This window comes from Pristiophorus japonicus, unplaced genomic scaffold (assembly GCF_044704955.1).
Source record: "Pristiophorus japonicus isolate sPriJap1 unplaced genomic scaffold, sPriJap1.hap1 HAP1_SCAFFOLD_1925, whole genome shotgun sequence".
Lineage (NCBI taxonomy): Eukaryota > Metazoa > Chordata > Chondrichthyes > Pristiophoridae > Pristiophorus > Pristiophorus japonicus.
In genome coordinates, this window is record NW_027251616.1 from 8,678 (window position 1) to 33,800 (window position 25,123).

At 43.6% G+C, this 25,123-nt stretch overlaps 1 protein-coding gene across 1 annotated transcript; it reads right to left on the bottom strand.

Moving 5' to 3' along the window:
* Window positions 1-499: 499 nt before the first annotated feature.
* On the bottom strand, window positions 500-25,123 carry LOC139243951 (pre-mRNA-splicing factor CWC22 homolog; the record flags this gene model as incomplete). The annotated part of the gene is made up of 11 exons (XM_070870914.1): window positions 500-557; window positions 1,711-1,795; window positions 11,709-11,831; window positions 12,241-12,303; window positions 12,637-12,843; window positions 12,929-13,064; window positions 17,982-18,035; window positions 18,166-18,334; window positions 19,072-19,200; window positions 22,639-22,875; window positions 25,007-25,123. Coding segments are annotated over 11 exons (1,378 nt in total), but the record flags the coding sequence as incomplete, so codon positions are not given.

The following is a 25,123-nucleotide window of genomic DNA, read 5'->3' on the forward strand; positions in this document are numbered from 1 at the left end:
TCAATGTATTAAAGGATATGGAGCCAAGGATAGAGTGAATATGCAGAATAGCCATGATCTCACTGAACGGCGGAACAGGTTCAAGGGGCTGTATGGCCTACTCCTGTTCCTATATTCTACAATGCATTTCAAGGGTTTTTCCTCAAGGAAAAACAGTGATGCAAAAGGTTGTCGCCTTGGTTCAATGACTGCACTCGTGCCTCTCAAGTTAGAAGGTTGTGGGTTCAAGCCCCACTCCAGAAACTTGAGCACAGGATCTCGTCCGGCACTTCACTGCAATACCGAGGGAGGGAGCTGCCGTCTTTTGGGTGAGACATTAAACTGAAGTCCCATCTGCCATTTCCAGTGGACAATGGTGAAGCATGCAAATATGGGGGAAACAGTAGAGTGTCCAGCAACACTACAGAAACATCCATTTGCCCATGACATAAATGTGCAGATAGTTCATGCAGCATCGCTGCTGGAAGCCAGAGAATGCTAATCTTTCCCACAAGAATGGTTACAAGAAGTTGTATGGATTGGAGCTAGGAGTTATAGAAAATGGAGATGGCTTACGTCTAAAAAAACATAAAATTGGCATATATATTAAATTCAAGTAACTACATCAAACAATATTTATACCAAGTTCATTCACATATAATCCTTTGAGATGTGCTTAAATGAGTCTTCTAAAAATACCGGTTAAATCTCCCACCTTTCTCCCACATAGCATATTCTGACATAGAAATAAGGTAATTTGTTTCAATCAGATGTTAAAAAATATGCACTTCCATACCACTTAAAAAAACCTCTCATTAGCTAATAATTGATTAAATGATTTCTAAAACACAACAGGACATCTTGCAGACATAAAATCGCAGCTAGAAAATTTAATGCAAATTGATCTGTCTGGTCAGTTTTTTCGTCTTATTGTGATGTGTGTATCCTCTTCAGTCATGATCATGTTGGATTATTTTTATCTCTAGTTATTTAAGTTGTTCAGTTCAGACTCCAGTACTGAATTTGTGAAATAAAAACATTAACAAATGCAACACCAAGTACTGTGACTATGCATCAGTCAAGGAAGTGACTTATAGGGTTAGGTAAAATATAGATTAAATTAATTAGCCAAACCCATGCAGCCTATATGGTATATTTACTATATAAAATAAACATATCATGCTCTTTGTCAAAAACAAAGCTAACTCATGGTGAGAACATTAAGGAGGCTGTACTTTTTTTAGTTATTGCAATTTGAAGTCAGCAGCTCAGCCAAATTGAAAACGTGTTAAATTACTCATTTTCACACTTCAATATTTCACCGCACATATCCCAAATCATGAAGAATTATGCAATAGTATGTAATTATCTTGCAGGGGGACAGACAAGGTTGAGATTGTCAAGAATTTAAAAAAAAAACCATAAGAAATAGGAGCAGAAGTAGGTCACTCGGCCCTTTGAGCCTGCTCCGCCATTCAATAAGATCCTTGCTGATCTTCTATTTCAACCCCACCATCCCACACTATCCCCTTATCCCTTCGTTCCCTTGGTATCCAAAAATATCGCAATCTATGTCTTGAATATACTCAACGACTGAGCATCCAGAGCTCTCTGGGGTAGAGAATTCCAATGATTCACAAAGCTTTAAGTGAAGAACTGACTTTATTTTCAATGCTATGATGCAACAAAAAGTGCTTTAACTTCCATAAAAACATTGAAACATTTGCTTACCTGGACTGGATAGCAAGATAAATAGTACGACGAAATGAAACTAGATTTACTTCAGTCTTGTCATGTATGGTTATTTTCTTTTCCCCTAAAATAAAGTAGAATATGATTTTTTTAAATATAGATTTCCACAACAAATAAATCACCAAGTTAGCTTGCTGGTACATTATTCTGCTCCATACCGGAGCAGGTCCATCAGCATCTGTGCTTTGGTGGAACTTAGAATCTGTCTCATTATGCTTTACATGCCGGTGTGAAGGTGCTGGCAGAACTCCACAAATGCACTGTACACCTGTGTTTGGATCTTGACATGAACTCCTTCCAGCAAAGTATTTTCCAGTAATGAAAAGAATTGACTATTTAAATCGACTTTTCTCGCTGAACAGGCAGTTGAAGGTATGCTTTAAATGCAATACTTGAACCAATAGAAATTTTATTTTAGAATGCCCATTTTAACAGAAAAAAACGAATCATGCCATACCATCCCTGGCACCATGCAAAATTCTCTCCATTGACTTTCAAATTTGTGAATTTAGCAGATCTAACCTTAGGAAGAGTTCTCTCTCTCTCGGTGTCTGACTTCCACTCTAAATTTATCCAGATTAAGTTTTTGTCCCAACAGAAAAGTAGCCGAAGACTTCAGCTCCAACAGCTACCTACCATGAGGCTCAAATGAAGGAAGCCATTCTAGTATTGTGCAAAGAATGCTAGAATGCCTCAAGGAATCCCATTGTGCCAAGCAAGAAATACAATTTCTCACGACACTTTATTGAATCTAATCCAGATTTTCTCGTGTAAAGTTGAATTTAACTTAATAGCAACATATTAATATGAATGAATCCAAATCCTTTGTAGGCCAAAAAGGTTAAAAATTGCAACATGTAATACTTAGGCTACAGACTAGCCAGAAATAGTAAAGGAAGTTCCTTGGGTAAAGGGAAAATTAAGATGAGACTTAAAAAGGGGGCATATAAAAGTCCAAGGTTAATAGTACAAAAGAAAAATCAAACCGGACATAAAAATATGGACAAGAAAATAAGATAAGAAGAGCCAAGAGTGGGTATGAAGAAAGACTGGCAGGTAACAGAAAATGAAAAGTAAAGGGATTTTGTCAATGCAAAAAATAAAATAACTTAAATAAAAGACAGGGCCAGCTAATGTCACGCTTTGTGCTTTCGATAATTTTCCATCACGAAGGATTTAAACATTGTATTTTAAAACGAGGTGAATTTCCAGTTTATAAAAAAAAACAAACATAGTTTGCAGGCAATGAATAGGTGTATTAAAGGCAAACAGGCTAATTTGTGGAATATCAATATTCAGAAGGGAGAAAGGGAGAGACTGAGTAATTAAAGGCCAGTCAGTGATGGGAAAATTATTGGAAAAAATCCTGAAGGACAGGATAAATCTTCACTAAGACAGACACGGATTAATAAAGGACAGTCAGCACAGATTTGTTATGGGAAGATCGTGTCTGACTGACTTGATTTAATTTTACAGGGAGGTAACCAGGAGGGTCGATGAAGGCAAAGCATATGATGTCGTGTATATGGATTTTAGCAAAGCTTTTGATAAGGTCCCACATGGCAGACTGGTCACAAAAGTAAAAGCCCATGGAATCCAGGGCAAAGTGGCAAGTTGGATCCAAAAATGGCTCAGAGGTAGGAAGCATAGAAAATAGAAACATAGAAAATAGGTGCAGGAGCAGGCCATTCAGCCCTGCACCGCCATTCAATATGATCATGGCTGATCATTCAACCTCAGTACCCCACCCCAGCCTTCTCTCCATACCCACTGATCCTTTTACCCATAAGGGCCACATCTAACTCCCTTTTGAATATGTCCAACGAACTGGACTCAACAACTTTCTGTGGCAGAGAATCCCACAGGTTCACAACTCTCTGGGTAAAAAAGTTTCTTCTCATCTCAGTCCTATATGGCTTACCCCTTATCCCCTGGTTCTGGACTTCCCCAACATCGGGAACATTCTTCCTGCATCTAACCTGTCCAGTCCCTTCAAAATTTTATACGTTTCTATGAGATCCCCTCTCATTCTTCTAAATTCCAGTGAGTATAAGCCTAGCCGATCCAGTCTTTCCTCATATGTCAGTCCTGCCATCCCGGGAATCAGTATGGTGAACCTTCGCTGCACTCCCTCAATAGCAAGCACATCCTTCCTCAGATTAAGAGACCAAAACTACACACAATACTCAAGGTGTGGTCTCACCAAGGCCCTGTACAACTGTAGCAAGACCTCCCTGTTCCGATACTCAAATCCCCTTGCTTTGAAGGCCAGTATGCCATTTGCTTTCTTTACTGCCTGCTGTACCTGCATGCCTACCTTCAATGACTGATGTACCATGACACCCAGGTCTTGTTGCACCTCCCCTTTTACTAATCTGTCACCATTCAGATAATAATCTGTCTTCCTGTTTTTGCCACCAAAGTGGATAACCTCACATTTATCCACATTATACTGCATCTGCCATACATTTGCCCATTCACCTAACCTGTCCAAGTCCCCCTGCAGCCTCTTAGCATCCTCCTCGCAGCTCGCACTGCCACCCAGCTTAGTGTCATCTGCAAACTTAGAGATATTACATTCAATTCCTTCCTCTAAATCATTAATGTACATTGTAAGTAGCTGGGGTCCCAGCACTGAGCCCTGCGGCACCCCACTAGTCACTGAGAGGCCATTCTGAAAAGGACCCATTTATTCCTACTCTTTGCTTCCTGTCTGCCAACCATTTCTCTATCCACATTAATACATTAACCCCAATACAATGTGCCTTAATTTTGCACACCAATCTCTTGTGTGGGACCTTGTCAAAAGCCTTTTGAAAGTCCAAATACACATCTACTGGTTCTCCCTTATCCACTCTACTAGTTACATCCTCAAAGAACTCTGGAAGATTTGTCAAGCATGATTTCCCTTGCATAAATCTATACTGACTTGGACCAATCCAATCATTGCTTTTCAAATGCGCTGCTGTTACATCTTTAATATCTGACTCCAGCATTTTCTCCATCACCGATGTCAGGTTAACCGGTCTATAATTCCCTGGTTTCTCGCTCCCTCCTTTTTTTAAAAAAAAAAGTGGGGTTACATTAGCTACCCTGCAATCCATAGGAACTGATCCAGAGCCCATGGAATGTTGGAAAATGACCACCAATGCATCCACTATTTCTAGGGCCACTTCCTTAAGTACTCTGGGATGCAGACTATCAGACCCTGGGGATTTATCGGCTTTCAGTCCCTTCAATTTCCCCAACACCATTTCCTGACTAATAAGGATTCCCCTCAGTTCCCTCTTCTCGCTAGGCCCTCGGTCCCCAATATTTTCGGGAGGTTATTCGTGTATTCCTTAGTATTAGTAAGACAGAACCAAAGTATTTGTTCAATTGATCTGCAATTTCCTTGTTCCCCATTATGAATTCACCTGATTCTGACTGCAAGGGACCGACATTAGTCTTCACATATCTAATCGAAGCTTTTGCAGTCAGTTTTTATGTTCCCTGCAAGCTTACTCTCATACTCTATTTCCCCCCTCCTAATTAAACCCTTAGTCCTCCTCTGCTGAATTCAAAATTTCTCCCAGTCCTCAGGTTTTCTGTTTTTTCTGGCCAATCTAAATGCCTCTTCCTTGGATTTAACACGTTCCCCAATTTCCCTTGTTAGTGATGGTTAAGCCACCTTCCCTTTTTTATTTTTACACCACACAGGGATGTACAATTGTTGTAGTTCATCCGTGAGATCTTTAAATGTCTGCCATTGCCTATCCACCGTCAACCCTTTAAGTATCATTCGCCAGTCTATACTAGTCAATTCGCGTCTCAAACTGTCGAAGTTTCCTTTCTTTAAGTTCAGGATCCTCGTCTCTGAATTAACTGTGTCACTCTCCATCTTAATTTAGAATTCTACCATATTATGATCACTCTTCCCCAAGGGGCCTCGCACGACCAGATTGCTAATTAATCCTCTCTCGTTACATAAGACCCAGTCTAGGATGGCCTCTCTCTAGTTGGCTCCTCGACATATTGGTGCAGAATACCATCCCTGATACACTCCAGGAACTCCTCCTTCTTGGTATTGCTACCAATTTGGTTAGCCCAATCAATATATAAATTAAAGTCACCAATGATAACTGCTGTACCCTTATTGCACGCGTCCCTAATTTCCTATTTGATGCCGTCCCCAACCTCCCTATTACTGTTTAGTGGTCTGTTCACAACTCCCACTAATGTTTTCTGCCCATTGGTGTTTCGCAGCTCCACCCATATAGGGCCCAAGTTTCGGCCTCAGTTGCTCCTGATTTTTTTTAGAGCAACTGGTGTAGAACGGAGTATCTTAGAAATTCAAATTCTCGGCTTTAGTTTGCTCCAGTTCTAGTCAGTTAGAACAGTTTCACTTTGGAACAGAATTTTTTTTTCAAAAGTGTCCGGCCACTTAGGCCTGTTTTCAAAGTTTCGGCAGTGAAAACTTACTCCAAACTAACTTAGAATGGAGTAAGTGAAGATTTTTGTACGCTGGAAAAAACCTTGTCTACACTTTAGAAAATCAGGCATAGGTTACAAATCAGGCGTAGGTAATTAGGGGGGGGGGGGGGGTTTAAAAGAGAAGTTTACAAACATTAAACACTTCAGTTTTACAAATAAAAAGCCATCATCAATAATAAATGATAAAAACATCAATAAATCAATCAAAAAAAATAATTAAAAAAAAATAAAATCAATAAATAAAACATTTCCAATTACCGACTGCAGCACCGTGAGCCCCCACCCCCCCACCACCCAGTGTGTCACTGTCAGTGTCTCTATCTCGCTGTCTGTCTGTGTGTGTCTCTCACTCTCTGTCTGTCAGTGTCTGTGTTTCTGACGAGGAGGGGGGTAGAGGGAGAGGGGGGGGCAGGGGGGGGAAGAAAGGAGAAAGGGGGGAGAAAGGAGAAAGGGGGGAGAAAGGAGAAGGGGGGGAAAGGAGAAGGGGGGGAAAGGAGAAGGGGGGGAAAGGAGAAGGGGGGGAAAGGAGAAGGGGGGGAAAGGAGAAGGGGGGGAAAGGAGAAGGGGGGGAAAGGAGAAGGGGGGGAAAGGAGAAGGGGGGGGAAAGGAGAAGGGGGGGGAAAGGAGAAGGGGGGGGAAAGGAGAAGGGGGGGAAAGGAGAAGGGGGGAAAGGAGAAGGGGGGAAAGGAGAAGGGGGGGAGAAGGAGAAGGGGGGGAGAAGGAGAGGGGGGGGAGAAGGAAAGGGGGGGAGAAGGAGAGGGGGGGGAGAAGGAGAGGGAAAGGAGAAGGAGAGGGAAAGGAGAAGGGGGGAGAAAGGAGAAGGGGGGAGAAAGGAGAAGGGGGGGAAAGGAGAAGGGGGGGGAAAGGAGAAGGGGGGGGAAAGGAGAAGGGGGGGGAAAGGAGAAGGGGGGGAAAGGAGAAGGGGGGGAAAGGAGAAGGGGGGGAAAGGAGAAGGGGGGGAAGGAGAGGGGGGGGGGAGAAGGAGAGGGGGGGGAGAAGGAGAGGGGGGGGGGAGAAGGAGAGGGGGGGGGAGAAGGAGAGGGGGGGGAGAAGGAGAGGGGGGGGGGAGAAGGAGAGGGTGGGGGAGAAGGAGAGGGTGGGGGAGAAGGAGAGGGTGGGGGAGAAGGAGAGGGTGGGGGGAGAAGGAGAGGGAAAGGAGAAGGGGGGAGAAAGGAGAAGGGGGGGAGAAAGGAGAAGGGGGAGAAAGGAGAAGGGGGGAGAAAGGAGAAGGGGGGGGAAGGAGAAGGGGGGGAAAGGAGAAGGGGGGGAAAGGAGAAGGGGGGGGAAAGGAGAAGGGGGGGGAAAGGAGAAGGGGGGGGAAAGGAGAAGGGGGGGGAAAGGAGAAGGGGGGGGAAAGGAGAAGGGGGGAAGAAAGGAGAAGGGGGGAAGAAAGGAGAAGGGGGGAAAGGAAAGGAGAAGGGGGGAAAGGAAAGGAGAAGGGGGGAAGGAAAGGAGAAGGGGGGAAGGAAAGGAGAAGGGGGAAGGAAAGGAGAAGGGGGGAAGGAAAGGAGAAGGGGGGGATGGAAAGGAGAAGGGGGGGAAAGGAAAGGAGAAGGGGGGGGGAAAGGAAAGGAGAAGGGGGGGAAAGAAAGGAGAAGGGAGGGAAAGAAAGGAGAAGGGGGGGGAAAGGAAAGGAGAAAGGAAAGGAGAAAGGGGGGAAAGGAAAGGAGAAAGGGGGAAGAAAGGAGAAGGGGGAAAGGAAAGGAGAAGGGGGGAAAGGAAAGGAGAAGGGGGGGAAAGGAAAGGAGAAGGGGGGGGAGAAAGCAGAATTGGGGGGAGAAAGGAGAATTGGGGGGGGGGGGGGGGGAAGAAGGCTGAAAGGGCCGGGCCCGTCCCCGCACCAGATTTACAGGTAGGCGGCGTTGGGTCGGGGCGGGTCGGGGTGGGGTTGGTTCGGTTCGGGTCGGGGGGGGGGGAGTGTGGGTCGGGTCGGGGGGCGGGGGGAAGCGGGGAGTCAGGTCGGTGTCGGGTCCGGTCCGGGGGCGGGGGAGGAAGTGGGAGTCGGGTCGGTGTCGTGTCCGGGGGAGGAAGCGGGAGTCGAATCGGGTCGGGAGGAAGCAGGAGCTGGGCGTGGGAGGCAGCCTTATGCACACAGCCCCAGTGAGGCCATTCGGCCAGGGCTTGGGGCTGTGTGCTTCGGGCCCCTCCCACACAGTTTTGGGCACCTGGAGCTACTGCAGACATGCGCCCATTGTAGCGTGCATGTGCAGAGATCCCGGCACTGTTTTCAGCGCAGGGACCTAGCTCCGCCCCCTACAGCTCGTACTGCGCCGTGCCAGGCTCCAGAGGACCTGCAGGGAGCCGGAGAATCGGTAAGTTTTTTTTAGGCGCACTTTGTGGCGCGAAAAACGGGCGTCCAGGTCGGGGCTGCGCCGTTCTCGGCGCGGCCCGAAACTTGGGCCCATAGATTCCACATCATCCACGTTAATGTCCTTCCTTACTATTGCGTTAATCTCCTCTTTAACCAGTAACACTACCCCACCTCCTTTTCCTTCCTGTCTATCCTTCCTGAATATTGAATACCCCTGGATGTTGAGTTCCCAGCCTTGGTTACTCTGGAGCCATGTCTTTGTAATCCCAATTACATCATATCGGTTAACAGCTATCTGCGCAGTTAATTCATCCATCTTATTCCGAATGCTCCTTGCATTGAGACTCAAGAGTCTTCAGGCTTGTTTTTTTAACACTGTCCTTTTAGAATTATGTTGTAATGTGGCGCTTTTGATTTTTGCCCTCGATTTCTCTGCTCTCCACTCTTGATTTTCTCCTTCCTACCTTTTGCTTCTGCCCCCTGCCTCCCATCCCCCTGCCATTTTAGTTTCAACCCTCCCCAACAGCACTAGCAAACACTCTGCTAGGACATCGGTTCCAGTCCTGCCCAGGTGCAGACCGTCCGGTTTGTACTGGTCCCACCTCCCCCAGAACCAGTTCCAATGTCCCAGGAATTTGAATCCCTCCCCCTTGCACCATTCCTCAAGCCACGCATTCATCTGAGATATCCTACGATTCCTGCTCTGACTAGCACGTGGCACCAGTAGCAATCCTGAGATTACTACCTTTGAGGTCCTACTTTTAAAATTTAACTCCTAGCTCGCTAAATTCAACTTGTGGGACCGCATCCCGTTTTTTACCTATATCATTGGTACCCATATGCACCACGACAGCTGGCTGTTCACCCTCCCCCTCCAGAATGCGATGCAACTGCACCGAGACATCCTTGACCCTTGCACCAGGAAGGTAACATACCATCCTGGAGTCTCGTTTGCGGCCGCAGAAACACCTATCTATTCCCCTTGTAATAGAATCCCCTATCACTATAGCTCTCCCACTCTTTTTCCTGCCCTCCTGTGCAGCAGAGCCACCCCTGGTGCCATGGACTTGGCTGGTGCTGCCTTCCTCTGATGAGCCACCTCTCTCCACAGTACCCAAAACGGTGTATCTGTTTTGGAGGGAGGTGACCACAGGGGACCCCTGCAATACCTGCCTTCCCTTGCTCTTCCTGATGGTCACCCATTCCCTATCTGTCTGTGCAACCTTTACCTGCGGTGTGACCAACTCAATGAACGTGCTATTCACGACATCCTCAGCATCGCGGTTGATAGGTGTTTTTGCGACTGGAAGGATGTTTCCAGTGGGGTTCCACAGGGCTCAGTATTTTGTCCCTTGCTTTTTTTGTGATATACATCAATGATCTAGACTTGAATATAGGGGGCATGGTTCAGAAGTTTGCAGATGATATTAAAATCGGCCGTATTGTTGATAATGAATAAGAAAGCTGCGAACTGCAGGAAGATATCAATCAACTGGTCAGGTGGGCAGAATAGTAGCAAATGGAATTTAATCCGGAGAAGTGTGAGGTAATGCATTTTGGGAGGGCTAACAAGGAAAGGGAATACACATTAAATGGCAGGACATTGAGAAGTGTAGAGGAACAAAGTGACCTTGGAGTGCATGTCCACAGATCCCTGAAGGTAGCAGACCAGGTGAATAAGGTGGTTAAGGTGGAATACAGAACGCTTGCCTTTATTAACCGAGGCATAGAATATAAGAGCAGGTGGGTTATGCTTGAACTGTATAAAACATTGGTTAGGTCACAGCTGGAATACTGCGTGCAGTTCTGGTCACCGCATTACAGGAAGGACGTGATTGCACTGGAGAGGGTACAGAGGATGTTGCCGGGAGTAGAAAATCTAAGCTATGAGGACAGATTAGATAGGTTGGATTTGTTTTCATTGGAACACAGGAGGCTGAGGGGAGACCTCATTGAGGCATATAAAATTATGAGGGACCTAGAATAAGTGGATAGAAACGGCCTATTCCCCCTAGCAGAGGGGTCAACAGGGGACATAAATTTCAAGAAACTGGTAGAAGGTTTAGAGGGGATTTGAGGGGAAATTTCTTCACGCAGAGGGTTGTTGGGGGTCTGGAACTCTCTGCCTTAAAGGGTGATAGAGGCAGAAACCCTCACCACATTTAAAAAGTACTTGGATGTGCACCTGAAGTGCTGTAACCTGCAGGGTCACAGACCTAGAGCTGGAAAGTGGGATTAGGCTGGACAGCCTCTTGTTGGCCGGCATGGACACGATGGGCTGAATTGGCCTCCTTCTGTGCTGTAAACTTCTATGATATTCCCAATATTTAACTGGAAGAATTTGTGGCTCACCCAAGACTGGATGCTAAACAAACAGTCAGATAGCATGGCATAAAAGGGTCGAGAGAAGTGGTTGAGAGGTAGCGCTGGGTGTTGTCAGCGTACAAGTGGAAGCTGACCCATGTCTTTGGATGATGTCACCAAAGGGTAGCATGTAGATGAGGTGGTGGTGAGTGCCATGGATACATTTTGTCAGCACCTTAAATCCTAATACCTTCACCAATGAGAAGGGCAAGAGCAGTAGGGCCATGGAAACACCACTACCTCTAAATGACACAGTGCCCTGACTATGATATATAATTTCCTACATTACAACAGTGACTACACTTCAAAAGTACTTAATTGGCTGTAAAGCGGTTTGGGATGTCCAGAGGTCGTGAAAGGCTCTGTGTAAATCTCTTTTTTTTCTCTTTTCCTTCATCTTTGCTGGGTTGATATCTTGGAATTCCTGATCCAACACCATTGTGGGAACACATTGCCAACGACTGCAGCAATTCAAATTAAAGGCCCAATATCATCTTCCCAAAGCAACGAGATAGGGAATAAATGTGGCCTTGCCAGCGTCACCCTCATCCAGAGAACAAATTTTTCAAAAACTCATCTAGATCATCTTTTGCCAAGAACAGTATTTTAAGAGGGCTCCATAAAAATCTAAATTCATAAATACTGCATAACTATCAAAAAAGATTCTAGCAAAATTAAATGAACATATAAATGAATAATCATGCTGTAACACACTCCAGCAGATGTGACATAAAGCTATTGTTTTAGTCGAACAAAATTATAATTTTTGCTGATAAAATTTTAAAACCTGCAATATTGTAATTAAATAAAGGGGAAAAACAACACTTGCCTTCTTCTTCATCATCATCCTCATCTTTGTCGTTAGCACTATCATCATCATCATCACCACCACCACCACCACCACCCTCTTCGTCACCAGACGCAGAGTCACTGCTACCTTCATCAAGGATTTCTGCGTGGAATACATTTATAATAAATCTGTAATTTGTTATCAGCAGCAATGCAGATCACATTTTCATTATACTTTCCAAAATGTTTGCATTTATTATTCCAGCAGTGCTGCCTTACTATGTTTCATTTAATATTTACAGAAATACTACTCGAGGAACTGATGATCAATTTGAAAGGAGCAAATGTATGGCATATAGAAAATAAGAGTGTAAATCTAAAATCTTGAATCGAAATCTCAAGTGGATCTAGAATCTGGTGAGAGTTAAAGAAATGGCTGAATAGAAATTAAATGAATTGCTTTGATACCCTCACTTCTCACACATACCCCTATTAAAAAGTCATTAATAAGCAGCTTCGACTATATATTTAGATTTTAGTCTTTGATTAAATCATGAATTACAAAATCTCACCTCTTTTTAGATCTTTGTACTTCTGCTCATTGTCAAGAAACTCTGAATCCATCTTGAAGACATCTATATTTTAAAGAGTTTACATAGTGAAAAACATTCAAGTGATTGTCATGCTTAAAACTTAATTATCCAACAACTGAAATGGGCAGTTTGTTAAATAATGTCTATTTGGTAGTTTTGAATAAATCCACGCACATTATACTCTCATGTAATTACAACATTGTTCCAAGCAGAAAGTTATTTTGCATGTTACATTAAATCTCCACTGTACGAAACTGAACAGGAGAAAATCAAGAGCTAAGGTTCAGTAGAATGGCATGAAAACTTACACGTACACAGTATATTTTCTTTTCAGCTGTTGACAAATTATGGACTAGTTTTTATTTGAATACATACTTAGCACATCTTCAGGATTATATTCATCTTCCAAAGGAAGCATATGAGTAAATTGATCCTCTTCCTCAACCAGATCAAGACCTTCAGGTATGATGGGGTGATCCTTAAAACCATCTTTTCGAATTGCAAACATCACTTCAATCATGTACTGGACACGCTTATCAATTTGAGATTCATGAAGGATATTGCGAAGACGTTCAAATATTGCTGCAACAGAAATCAATAAATTTAGCAAAAGCAAAATCAGAGTTAATTAAGCTAAAATGCTACACCAGCTGGGCTACACAATTACCATTAATGCCTCGAGGAGAAACCTCTGTCAGCTTCATTCCACACTCCTTCAGAAAAGCGATTGACACTTCAACACTGTCATCTGTGGGCCGCTCAAGCAGTAATGTGAGCATTTCCAAAGACAACACTTCATGGGCCTAATTCAGAAGAAAAAAACAAGTATTTTTATGATCTGCAATTTTTAAATCTAATGTTATTTTAAAAAGTCACAATTATTTTCTCCCTTGGATAAACGTTTGCCTCTTCAAATTTCTTCCAGTTTTTCCCTCTTCAAATTCCTGCCCCTTTAAGTCACTGTCGGCTTATACCACTCGTGCCTCTATGTCAGAAGGTAGTGGGCTCAAGCTTCATCAACAACCTAGTGCGGTAATGATTTCCTTCACTCGTTAACAGGACTTTGTTGCTCTACGGACTACGCTGTTTGACTCATCAGCTGTGGCTTTGATCTGCTTTCAGTCACTTCAAGTCTTTGCTCTGAATTCTTTTGTCAAATTGGCTTCTGATCTCCTGGATTTTGGTAGACATCGCCAGACTACATTTCTGCTTTGAACTACACTGGATTACACGGCTACGTTTCTGCACTGGATTATACCATAAAACTAACTGCTGTTTCTCCATCTCTGCTGTTAAAGTTTAATTTTCTTTTTAACTGCGGCTGTGTCTCTGTTAAACTGGTTCTACTGGTTTTCAACTTTGCCGGACGCTGGCTGTGGTTTTACGGTGATCGACCGCAATCTACAAACTTGTGTCAACGTCACCATCATGCCTCCTTACAAGCAGCAAGCCCAATTGTCTCATCCTGCTCCCTCACCGACCGGCCTTCCCGCTCAGCGCGCCCATTGGGGGCTAATCTTCTTGTCATCCAACTCACCCCCGCCCCAGCGCTGACCCCGTGGACGCTGGCAGTGGGTCAGCCGTCACCGACCTTCTCCACATTTCCCTCCGGAATATCCGTTCGCTTGCGAACAGGCCCTTGCCATCCATGAGCTTATCGTGGATGATGGCATCGACATCATGGCCCTGACAGAAACTTGGCTGAGGGGTGATGACACCTTACCCTTAAATGAAGCCTCTAAGCCAGGCTCTACCTTTCACCACTTGCCCCGCTCAGACCGCTGTGGTGGCAGTGTGGCTCTCATCAGCAAATCACACCTTGGTCTATCCCCCTATTCCTTCCAGCACTTTCTCCTCCTTTGAGCATCTCACCTTATTCTATCCCTCTCACCTCTCATTTAAAATGCTCGTTCTCTACCGCTCACCCAAGTACCATAAAAATGTTATTACCAATATTTCTTCACTACTTTCCTCCCTCTGTCTCTGCACCAAGAGACTTTTCATCCTCAGTGATTTCAGCCTCCATCTCAATTCATCATGCTCTCTCCTCGGAGTTCACTAGCCTCCTATCCTCCCTTAATCTCTCCCGCCATGTAAACTCCCCAACCCATATTCACGGCCACCCCCTCGACCTCGCCATCTCTCGTGGCCTTGCTACTCCCATCGTGACAATCGCAGACAAGGCCATCTCTGACCACTTTCTTGTGTCGCTCTCCACCAACATTCCCCTTCCAATGCCCCCCAACCCTACCTCTCAACTCCCAACTGTCCAGCCTTTGGCCCACCATTCACCATGACATGTCTGCAGCTACTGATCTGCTCAATTAAACCCTCGCCACCACCTTTGATGCCCTAGTCCCTGTAAAAATAACTACTCTCTCTCACCCTGGGCCGTTCCCCCTGGTACAGCCCTGATCTTCGTTCCCTCAAGTGCCAAGGGACGCAGACTTGAAGGGATATGGCGGACAACTGGTTTGGCTATTCACCAGTTCTGGCTGGACAACATAAAGCATCATCAGGTCCTGCTCTCATCTGCCAAAATTGCTCACTATTCCAGAATCATTTTGGAATGTAAAGATAAACCCTGGCTTCTATTTTCCACTGCTAACTGTCTTTTAAAACCCCTCTCCCCAGTCCCCACGCTCACCTCTGACAATAAGTGCGAGGAGCTCATGGACTTTTGTCTCTAAGATTGAGACCATCCGTTCGGCCTCTTCCCTTCTTTCCCCTAGGCAATCAGTCCAAACTTCCTCTAAGGATACCTCATGCCCTAACCCTGACCTCGCATCTTTCTCCAGTTTCTCTCTGATCTCCCACATTGACTTTTCCAAGCTCACCCTATTGATGAGACCCACTTCCTGCTCCCCAAACCTATTTTCCACCAAACTGCTGACCACCCAACTTCCTTTTCTGGCTCCCATGTTAGCTGACATTGTTAATGGTTCTCTCTCCTCGGGTACTATCTCCCTCAAATCTGACTTAAATCACCCCTCTCCTCAAAAAAACCCTCGACCCAGCCATCCTTGCAAACTACCGCTCGATCTACAACCTCCCTTTCCTCTCCAAAGTCCTTGAACGTGTTGTCGCCTCTCAAAACCGTGCCCATCTTTCCCGCAATTTCATGTTTGAATTCCTCCAATCCAGTTTCCACGCCTGCCACAGTACCAAAACAGCTCTCATCAAAGTCACAATGACAAAGGCAAACTATTCCTCCTCATCCTTCTCGACTTGTCTGCAGCCTTTGACATAGTTGACCACTCTATCCTTCAACGCCATTCCACTGTCGTCCATCTGGGTGGGACTGCACTCGCCTCGGTTCATTCTTATCTATCTAATCGTAGCCAAAGAATCACCTGCAATGGCTTCTCTTCTCGTCCCCGCATCACCACCTCTGGTGTCCCCCCAAGGATCTATCCCTGGCCCCCTCCTATTGTTTATCTACATGTTGCCCCTTGGCGACATCATCTGAAAACACAGCATCAGTTTCCACTTGTACGCTGATGACACCCAGCTCAACCTCACTACCACTTCTCTCGACCCCTCCACAGTCTCCAAATTGTCAGACTGCTTATCCGACATGTGGAAATTTTTTCCAATTGAATATCGGGATGACCGAGGTCATTGTTTTCGGCCCCCACCACAAACTCCATTCCCTAGCCACTGACTCCATCTCTCTCCCCAACTTTTGACGCCGAAATAAGTGTCGACCACATATCCGCAGCATAACTAAGGCTGGCTATTTCCACCTATGTAACATCACCCATCTCCGCCATTGCCTCAGCTCATCCGCTGCCGATGCCCTCATCCATGCCTTTGTTACTTCTAGACTTCACTATTCCAACGTACTCCTGATTGGCCTCCTACGTTCTACCCTACGTAAACTTGGGACGATCCAAAACTCAGCTGCCCATGTACTAACCCGCACCAAGTCCTGCGCACCCATGCTTGCTGACCTACATTGGCTCCCAGTTAAACTCCACGATTTCAAAATTCTCATCCTTGTTTTCAAATACCTCCATGGCCTCACCCCTCCTATCTCTAATCTCCTCCAGCTCCATAACCTTCCCCGCCCCGCAGATGTCTGCGCTCCTCTAATTCTGCCCTCTTCAGCATCCCTGATTTGAATCGCTCAACCATTGGTGACTGAGCCTTCTGTTGCCTACAACAACAATTTGTATTTAAATGTCCCAAGGTGCTTCACAGGAGTATTAAGAGATAAAAAATTTGACACCAAGCTGCAAAAGGAGAAATTAGAGCAGGTGACCAAAAGCTTGGACAAATAGATAGTTCTAATCAGGGTCTTGAAGATGGAAAGAGGTAGAGAAGTGGAGAGATTTACGCAGGGAATTCCAGAGATTAGAGCCTAGGCAAGAGAAGGCACGGCCACCAATGGAGTGAATTTTTAAGGTGGTAGGTGGGGTGCTAATCAAGTGGACTGCTTTGTCCTGCATGGTGTTGAGCTTTTTTAGTAGTGTTAGAGCTACACTCATCCAGGTAAATGGAGATTATTCAATTACACTCTGACTTGTGCCTTGTAGGTGGTGGAAAGGTCGTCGGGATCAAGTAGTGTCACTCACCACAGAATACCCAGTGTCTGACCTACTCTTGTAGCCAATGTATATATGTGGCTGGTCTAGCTAACTTTCTAATCAATGGTGACCCACCCCCGCCACTCTCAGATAATGTCACTGAAAGATGCAATGCAGATGAGCAAGGATAGAAACTTTGCCATATGGGTAACCATGGGTACACAGAAGAAAAGTAATTATAAATGTGCTGGTTTTATTGGGACAATTAAGAACAGAATGATTGAAGGATAGGACTACAGAGGAGAGGCAGTGCAGGAAATCGAAGTGGTCAACCTTATCTAATCATCAGCCTCAGAATTGTATACCACCACTCAAAAGGGTCCATTTGACTGATGATCTGCAACTGAACTCAATATCCAGTAAAAGATGAACTCTTTCTTTCATGATATAAGCATGATAGGACAATAGCAGCTGATACTGAATTGTCATTTTGTTTAAAAAAAAATTATAAAGATAATTCATAAAGATCAATTTAAACCGCACATTATGATCAATGTCACTCATGGGTGTGCATTTCTGGTTTGGGTTCAAATCCAATTTGGATGATCTGAAACTAAAACAATAAAAACTTCAGGTGCGTGAAATCTTTATCAACAGCTTTACTGGACATGTCCCCGCACCACTGGGTAATAGAAATTGCTAAATAATTGAAAATCGCCCTATTTTAATCTGAAATGGTGAGTTTCTAGCTTCTGATGAGACAATTTATCTAATCAACAAATTATTAGCAAGTGTAGATTTTTAAAAAAACATGTTTTTCCCATTTTAAAAACTGTGTCTAACTTTTGCTGATCTCCTGGACCAGAAGTCCTAATTTACACTTGCTTTTTCACTGAAAGCTAAATATCAAGAGCTCCATGCATAGTAATTCTACCATGAACTGGACTACCAAGCAACAGCTACTTATGCTTCTAAATTAACTAAGAATCTATGAAAACATTAAAATGTTCTGTTGCATTTTAGTTGATCGGCACAAAAGCCTCAACTTCCACAAAAGTTCTTCTAAATAATTGCAAGTGTGGATAATGAAGGTCTAATGTCCAAGCAGCCATTTGAACTGTAAATGAAACTGAACAGACAAGTATCTTCACATACGCACCGTCAGGAACAGGAATTTATAACTGTACTTACAACATTCTGATTAACGAGATGGCCTACAAACTTGCAGGCTGAAAGGCACAGTTGCTGGGGGAAAAAGTACATGTGTCAGATTTTTGGTAAACTAATTGAAAAACAAATTTGTACTAGATTCATTATAGTTATTTTACAGGAAAAATATGATTTTTACTTGAGACCAAAATTAGCATTTGCTCACCTTGTCATTTCTGCGATAACCTTTACGGAAATTTAGGATCAATCTCTTGAGAATCAGTTCCCCAATTTGAGGGAACTTAGAATTTATTATTGCCACAACAGCAGCATAAACATGTGTAAATATTGGAGAGGCAGTCTGTGCCTGTATAACAAATCTAGAAATTAATCCCCTGTATGGAAAGAGCATATACATACATACGTATTAGAGAAAATGTATAATCATTTTGATGAAGATGCATTTTTTGAACATAATAGGGAGAAATACTCACAATACAAAGTCTCATCTCCAAACTGGTTAGATTCAGAACCATCTTCAAAATCTAATACTTCCTACCTGTACTTAATTCAAGATTTTCCCTCTGCAACTTTTTCCATGTTTTCATTAGATTCTTTTAACCCATATTTAGCAAATAATGTTTTGTTACCATCACAAATCAGTGCAACTACACAAAGACAGAAATCCTACTGATGCTTATTTATGTCACTTACAAATGAAAACATTTAGTTTTCTTCAAAAATGAGCACCCATTATGTTGTGTATCTGTAAAGCATGCACTCCCATTTTCCGCCACCAAGGAGTGCATCCCCTGAAGTCCCAAGGGATCCCAGCATTCCTTGGGAGCACTGTATATAAGCCGGCTCCCAAGGCCTGTTCCTCACTCTGGAGTGTCTTAATAAAGACTGAGGTCATTGTTACTTTAACCTCCCTGTGTGCAGTCTCATCGGTGTTAGGAACACAATACATTAGTTGAACTTTTAGGTTGCGGGCAGATTTTATGTTGTCTCCAAATAATGTTTATAGTTGTTTTGTCATACCATGAATACTCAAAACTTCCTACCTGTACTCACTTGCTCCAACACATTGCTGATTGCTCAAGGTATATAAAAATGACACAAATATACATACCTTCCCCGAACAATATTTTCTTGGAGAAGTTCATGAATAATATTAGCTATGTTTGAGACATTCACTTTGTTGATGAGACCGTTAATTGACTTCTTTAGAGCTTCCCAGCTCATTCGCTGGTATGCCAAACTATAACAAAAAAAGAAACAAGCGTGGCATTATTAGAGAATGGCATCTCAGAGCAGTTGATCGAGAGGTCGACCAAACAACTGAGAAAAAAAGGGACAGATGTTACAGGGGAAACAAAAGTTAGGTCGAAGAGAAAGAAGGGTTTAAGGAGGCTTCCGAAAGCAGGAACAGATAGCAAGTTCCAGAAGACACAGACTATAGGCTGGATTTTCAGCCTTCTGCTGCTCATTAGCACCCTAGAGGGGCGGCAATGGTGGCGGCAAGCACTTCCGGGCGGGCGGCCAGCTTCCAGTGCCCTGCCGGGACATTCGGTTCTGGTTTCGAGGGGGCGCGGAGCATTGGAAGTGGCGAGACGGTGTGCAACGCTCCTGGTTGCAACATTGGCTCGATATTTGGATCGTGCCCGATCCGTATCGCTCTGTAGAGCGCGCTGGTGAGAATGCCTGTGAAGCTGGCGTTCCAAGCTGTAGCGGCCACAGTGAGCTAAGTAATGTGTAATGTCGACCCGACATAAGTGCGATTGATCTTTTTTTGCGATTTATGTTGAGGTAGCGCGCCCCCCCACCCCCCCCCCCCCCCGGTCCGAGGTCTGCTGTTAAGCTCCAGATTTTCACTTGCTCAGCCGGCCGAGCGCCCGAAAAGAGGTGTGCAATGCCTCCCTTAGTGTTCCTCTCCAAACTCAGGGCCCAGCTGATGAACTTTGTGGTGGCAGACGCAAACCATTTGCTGGCACAAAATTTACCGCTCCGGCCGGGTTAACGCTGCAACGAAGGCGCAATCGAATTTCCACTCAATAGTGACTGAAAAATAGCTGTCAATGGTGGAGCAAAAAATTATCAGTGTCTAAGATGCTTATAGATGACGCACAACTGGGTGAGACGAGAGAGGTAGTGCTGGGCCGAAGAGGTTCATGCGGAGATCAGGGCAAGGGCATGGAAGTTTTCGTGGGAGCCAAAGTGCTTAATTTTTAACCAAGTTAAGCTGAGGAAGTTATGCCTCATGCAGAACTGTGTGTCAAACAGGTAGCTGTAGAGGTTAATAGCAGAACTGGGTGCAGGTGTATCTGGGACTCATTGTATGCTCACTTCGTTTTAGATGATGTCATTGAAGGGCAGCATATAGACAAAACAAATTGTGGGCTGTCCTGACCTGTGAGAGAACACCACTGCAGGTCGGGGCTATAAATAGAGCTGGAGCGCCGGGCCCTGGAACATCGTGGGCGAAGGTGTGGCGAACGGGGGTACGGGGTCCAGAAGAGCTGAGGGCCCAGGGGCAGCATAGGCCTGCCCACACTGCGATATGTGTGCACACTAGGTCTGTGCAGCAGAGCAGGTCTCCAGTCGTCCTGGTTCAACCTTTGCCACTGCATAAAGGCCTAGCTCTGTCGAACCCACGTGGTGGCTGATGTGCAACTGTCACCACACATTAAAAAAAGTCCACACACAGGCATCTTCCACCCCTTCAATTGGAGTTCAGGACTGGAACATCAGGTCCTTCATTGAAACATCTGTGAACTCTTGTGGAAGCAAGTCATCCTCTTTTGAGGGACCGCCTATGATGATGTGATAAACAAAGAGAGAGGATCAAGGATGAAGTCAATGAGTAAACAAAGGTAACTGTATGGACAAGATAAGTTCATAGAAGATAATCTCACTTTGTAATAATAGAACTGGAAAATCATAAACCCACGTTATAGGAATAACTGCAGTGGAGAGATATTAGAGGGGAGTGGGCTGGATTGGTGGCGTCAAAAGCAGCAGACAAGTCGAGAAGCTAAGTGGACATGGTGCACTATGGTCCCAGTTGCACAGGATACCATTTATTGCTTTCATCAAGGCAATTTCTGTGCTGTGGGCAGCATGAAATCCATGATGGAGAGTCGATAAAGGAATTAGGTAGAGCTAAGTGCACCATTACTAGGCAATAACACATTCCAGGATCAGAGCGAAGATGAAGTAATGGCTGGAAAGAATGGGGGGAATTCGCAGTGCATTTTGGGATACAGGCTACAAAAGATGGTTTTGAAGGAGGTGGAGACCATGCTATGGAAGGGAATACTAATGAAGTCAGCAAGCATAGGACTGAACAAATGTTGGGCAAGTATCAAGAAATCGTGTTTCATGGATGTGATACATTTGTTGAGGGCTGGAGGGGAGAAGGGGGAAAAACAGTGCAGCGTACAGGGGAACGAGGTCTCTATTGGGAGAAGAGCAGTAGGTGGAGCGTGGCGGAGAAGAGAAGAGGGGAGAGGGAAATTAAAAAGTCTTTTTTCAAAGGATGCAAAAAGAGTGGAGCAGTGTAGAGTGGGTAGGAATACACGTAGAAGAAAGGAATCGAGGGTTAATAATCAGAAAGAGTCCTTTTGGTGATCAAGATTTGAGGTCTCAAGGATTTTGAAGGTTGAGGAGGGCAAGGAAGTCATCAACAGCAGGAAAAAATGAGTCCAGGTGGGAAATGATATCACCCAGAATGATTCATTGGCCAATGCAAGGGATAGAAGGATGCAAGATTCAAGAGACTTTGGTGAGAAAGGCATCTTGCATGAAGATGATGAGGTGGTAGGTATTGAGGACTTCAAACAAAGGTAAACGATTGCAGGCATAATGGATTGACAGAGATCTTCATTTGGGCAGAGGATGTGGTGCAACATAAATAGAAATCTGGATTGGGCAGCTTAATTAAGAAGGAGTCTCCATCTCTAAAACAGGTTTCAATTAGGCTTAAGACATTAATGCATTACTCCTCGATGGGGAGATATTGTTTGCAGGCGAGTGGACATTTTGCAATGTGGTGCAGAGGGAGACAGTTGGTTCGCTGGAGTGTCAGGAAAAGACTCGTTGAGGGCACCGGCACCAAGTTTGTTGCAATACCAACTGCTTTTCATACATGAATTTCATTCTTTACAATTATTGACAAAAAATACAAAAATAATCTATATTTAAGACAGATTTATTTTTGTTTCCAAATAAAGTTATACATAAATTCCATTTAAAAGCCATCAGATTATTGAAGACTTAAACCATTCATATTCTGAAACAAGCCTGCTCTACGTCGGGAGTTTAAAATCAATCCTGAACAACTAATAAGCAAACAGAGGGAAACAGGTTTAGAAAGTTTCGAACCAGTTTCCAATGAGGATGATGCAAGAGCACAAAACCAGCTCCATATTTCACATCAATTATAACTTTGGTAATTTCAGTGAGAGAGGGAGGAAGAAATAGAAATGTAGCACGGGGCAAATGATAGCTGAAGAGTATCAACATAATGCAGGTGAGCTCTGTATTAAATCAGTCATATGATGCTAACACTGGGGTAAAACAGAAACACAACTTTTTATTTAGTGCAGTCATATTTGTTATCTGCAAGAACACCCAATTTATTCTATACCCTACAATTTTAGCAAATTAAAAACAGATCTTCACTTAATTTTCCATTTACCTGCTTTTGTCAGCAATTTGATCTTGCATCATCCTTAGCCGAGCAGGAGGAATGTACGCTCCACCTGTTCGTGTTAGAATAGGATCCAACTCTGCCTTTTTCTTTTTCATTGGCGGTTCGGAAGAGCTCTGCACGACAGGTTCTTCCTCATTTCTTGTTATAGGTGATGGTGATTTTGCTCTCTTCCTGCGATCTGATTCACGATCTATGTTTATGTTTCTCTCTTTGTCTCTTCCTCTGAAATGAGAAGCAATTATTCTCATGAAATTCCTTACAAGATTTATAATAGATTGATATATCTAAAAAAAAAATCTCATGTCTGTTCACACACCCTGTCCATAAAACAGTAATTCATATCACATTTTTTGTAAGATTTCTGTCAATTTTTTCCCATTTAAATTCTTATAAACACACTAAAAATGAAAACTGCCTATAAAAACATATGTTGTAACTATCACTGAATCTTACAGCACAGGAGGCCGTACAGCCCATCGTATCTGCTCTGTGCAAGAGCTTTCCAATTAGTCTCACTTCCCTGCTCTTTCTATTAAATCTTTCCGTAACCTCTGCTCCAAGGAAAACAATCCCAGCTTTTCTAGTCTCTCCATATAACGGAAGTCCCTCATCCCTGGTACCATTTTGGTAAACCGAGTAAAACTGATTTTTAAAAAAAAGTGGTGGTGCTGAAGTGCCTCAGTTTTGCATGCCCCTGTTCCTCAGCCTGCACAGCAGATTTATTCCTATGCCCCAACCAAAAGGTAAAGTTTTATTGGAGAGAATATGGAGTATGATGTAATACTGGTCTAAATAGCATAAGGTTTTCTATTTAATTATATAAGGTTTTCTATTTAATTATAAATAATGTAATATAAAATCCTAGTATGTGAAAATAAAGGCAGACTTTCTGTTCTTGATGATTTGTGACCACTATAGTCTTAGACATATTTTCAAATTCATTTAGTTAGAAGTATACTGCAACACATTTAAATGAAAAGTAACAGCTTTATAAACCATTAGCTTTCTACAAGTTTAAATTCATTAAAATTTCCAGCCGTACGTTATTGTAAGAAGCAGATAAATACTAAAGCTTTCTTTCAAAGAATTGTTAGATAAACATGTGGACAGCATGGAGAGAAGTAAAAGTTCGTGTCTCACCAATCTGCTAGAAAATGTTGAGAAGCTAATTTGAATGACTGGAAATGACTTATCCAAGAGATAAATCTTCATATTCTAAGGGCATTTGATTGGATTCTATATACAAGATTTAAAAAAAAAGGTTAAGGCCGATGGAATGAACAAATTCGCAATATGGATTGAAAACTACCTTAATAATCAGAAACAGAGGCTGGCAATAATTGGAAAAAGCTCTGCCTAGGGTGGCAGAGTTCTGCAGAGATTTTTTTTGGATATCCTATGGTTCACACTATTCTTCAATAATATGGAGAAGAGTTATTCTTGTGTTATTGTAAAATTCAGTGATATGAAGTTGCGTGTTCAGGTCGCAAGAAAAAAAATCAAAGAGAACCAAACTAATTAAGCTGATGGGCAAAGGAACAGCAAATGAATGTGAACATGGATATCTGCAAGAAAGTGCACACTGGAACACAGAACATGCACACAATGAAGCAGTACTATCTCAGAATAAACCAGCATTTGTAGCTTTGGGCAAAGTAAAATCACACCAGGATACATTAAGTGCTTTCTCTTTTGCAAGAAGGATACCACTAGATTCTTTGCCAAGTGCCTCACATTTTATGCCGAGTTGATGTTTTATCGGAGGGAAGATGGAATGGTGATGTCATCCAAGTCGTCAAAGCTTTGAGATACAATGAAGGTGAAAATAAACTATTTGACTCATACTGTGAATTCAAAACTAGCAGATACTGTTCAAAATAGAGAGGACTCAACCAAGACTTAAAATCAGAAGAAATTTTTCTCCACTAAGCCGTGAATGTGTGGCCGTTAATGGGAGAAGTACGGATTGAGATGATCACATCTGCCACAGAAACTGTGCTGCTTGGCCAAGACATGGGGGGGGGGGGGGGGGGGGGAAAGAGGGGAAGAGTCAGAGAGTCAGATTTGGAGAGCAGCCAGCCATGGTTGAACACTGAAAAAGGGGGGCAAGTGTCATACTCTACAGTTGCACAATCACCTTGCAGGAGCAGACAGAATGTATAGAAATGTCTCTCAGGATGAAGAAATTGGTGGACTCAACTCGATATGAGCTGTGTAGACTGCCCATGGTCTGTAGAAGGAGCAGAGTTTATGGGCTGAATGGTCATTTGATAGTCTAAGTTTTATGTTCTTATGGTTATCTCAACTGTTGACATCGTTAATAGATCTTGTATTGCAAAACTGAAAAAAATACCTAGGTTGTAAATTTCTATCATTATATCTGCCATTGCTAGATGGTCCTCTGTCGCAGGTATTTCTGTCAGGATAATCTCTTGGGGATCTTGACCGTGACTTTTCATGACCTTTATGT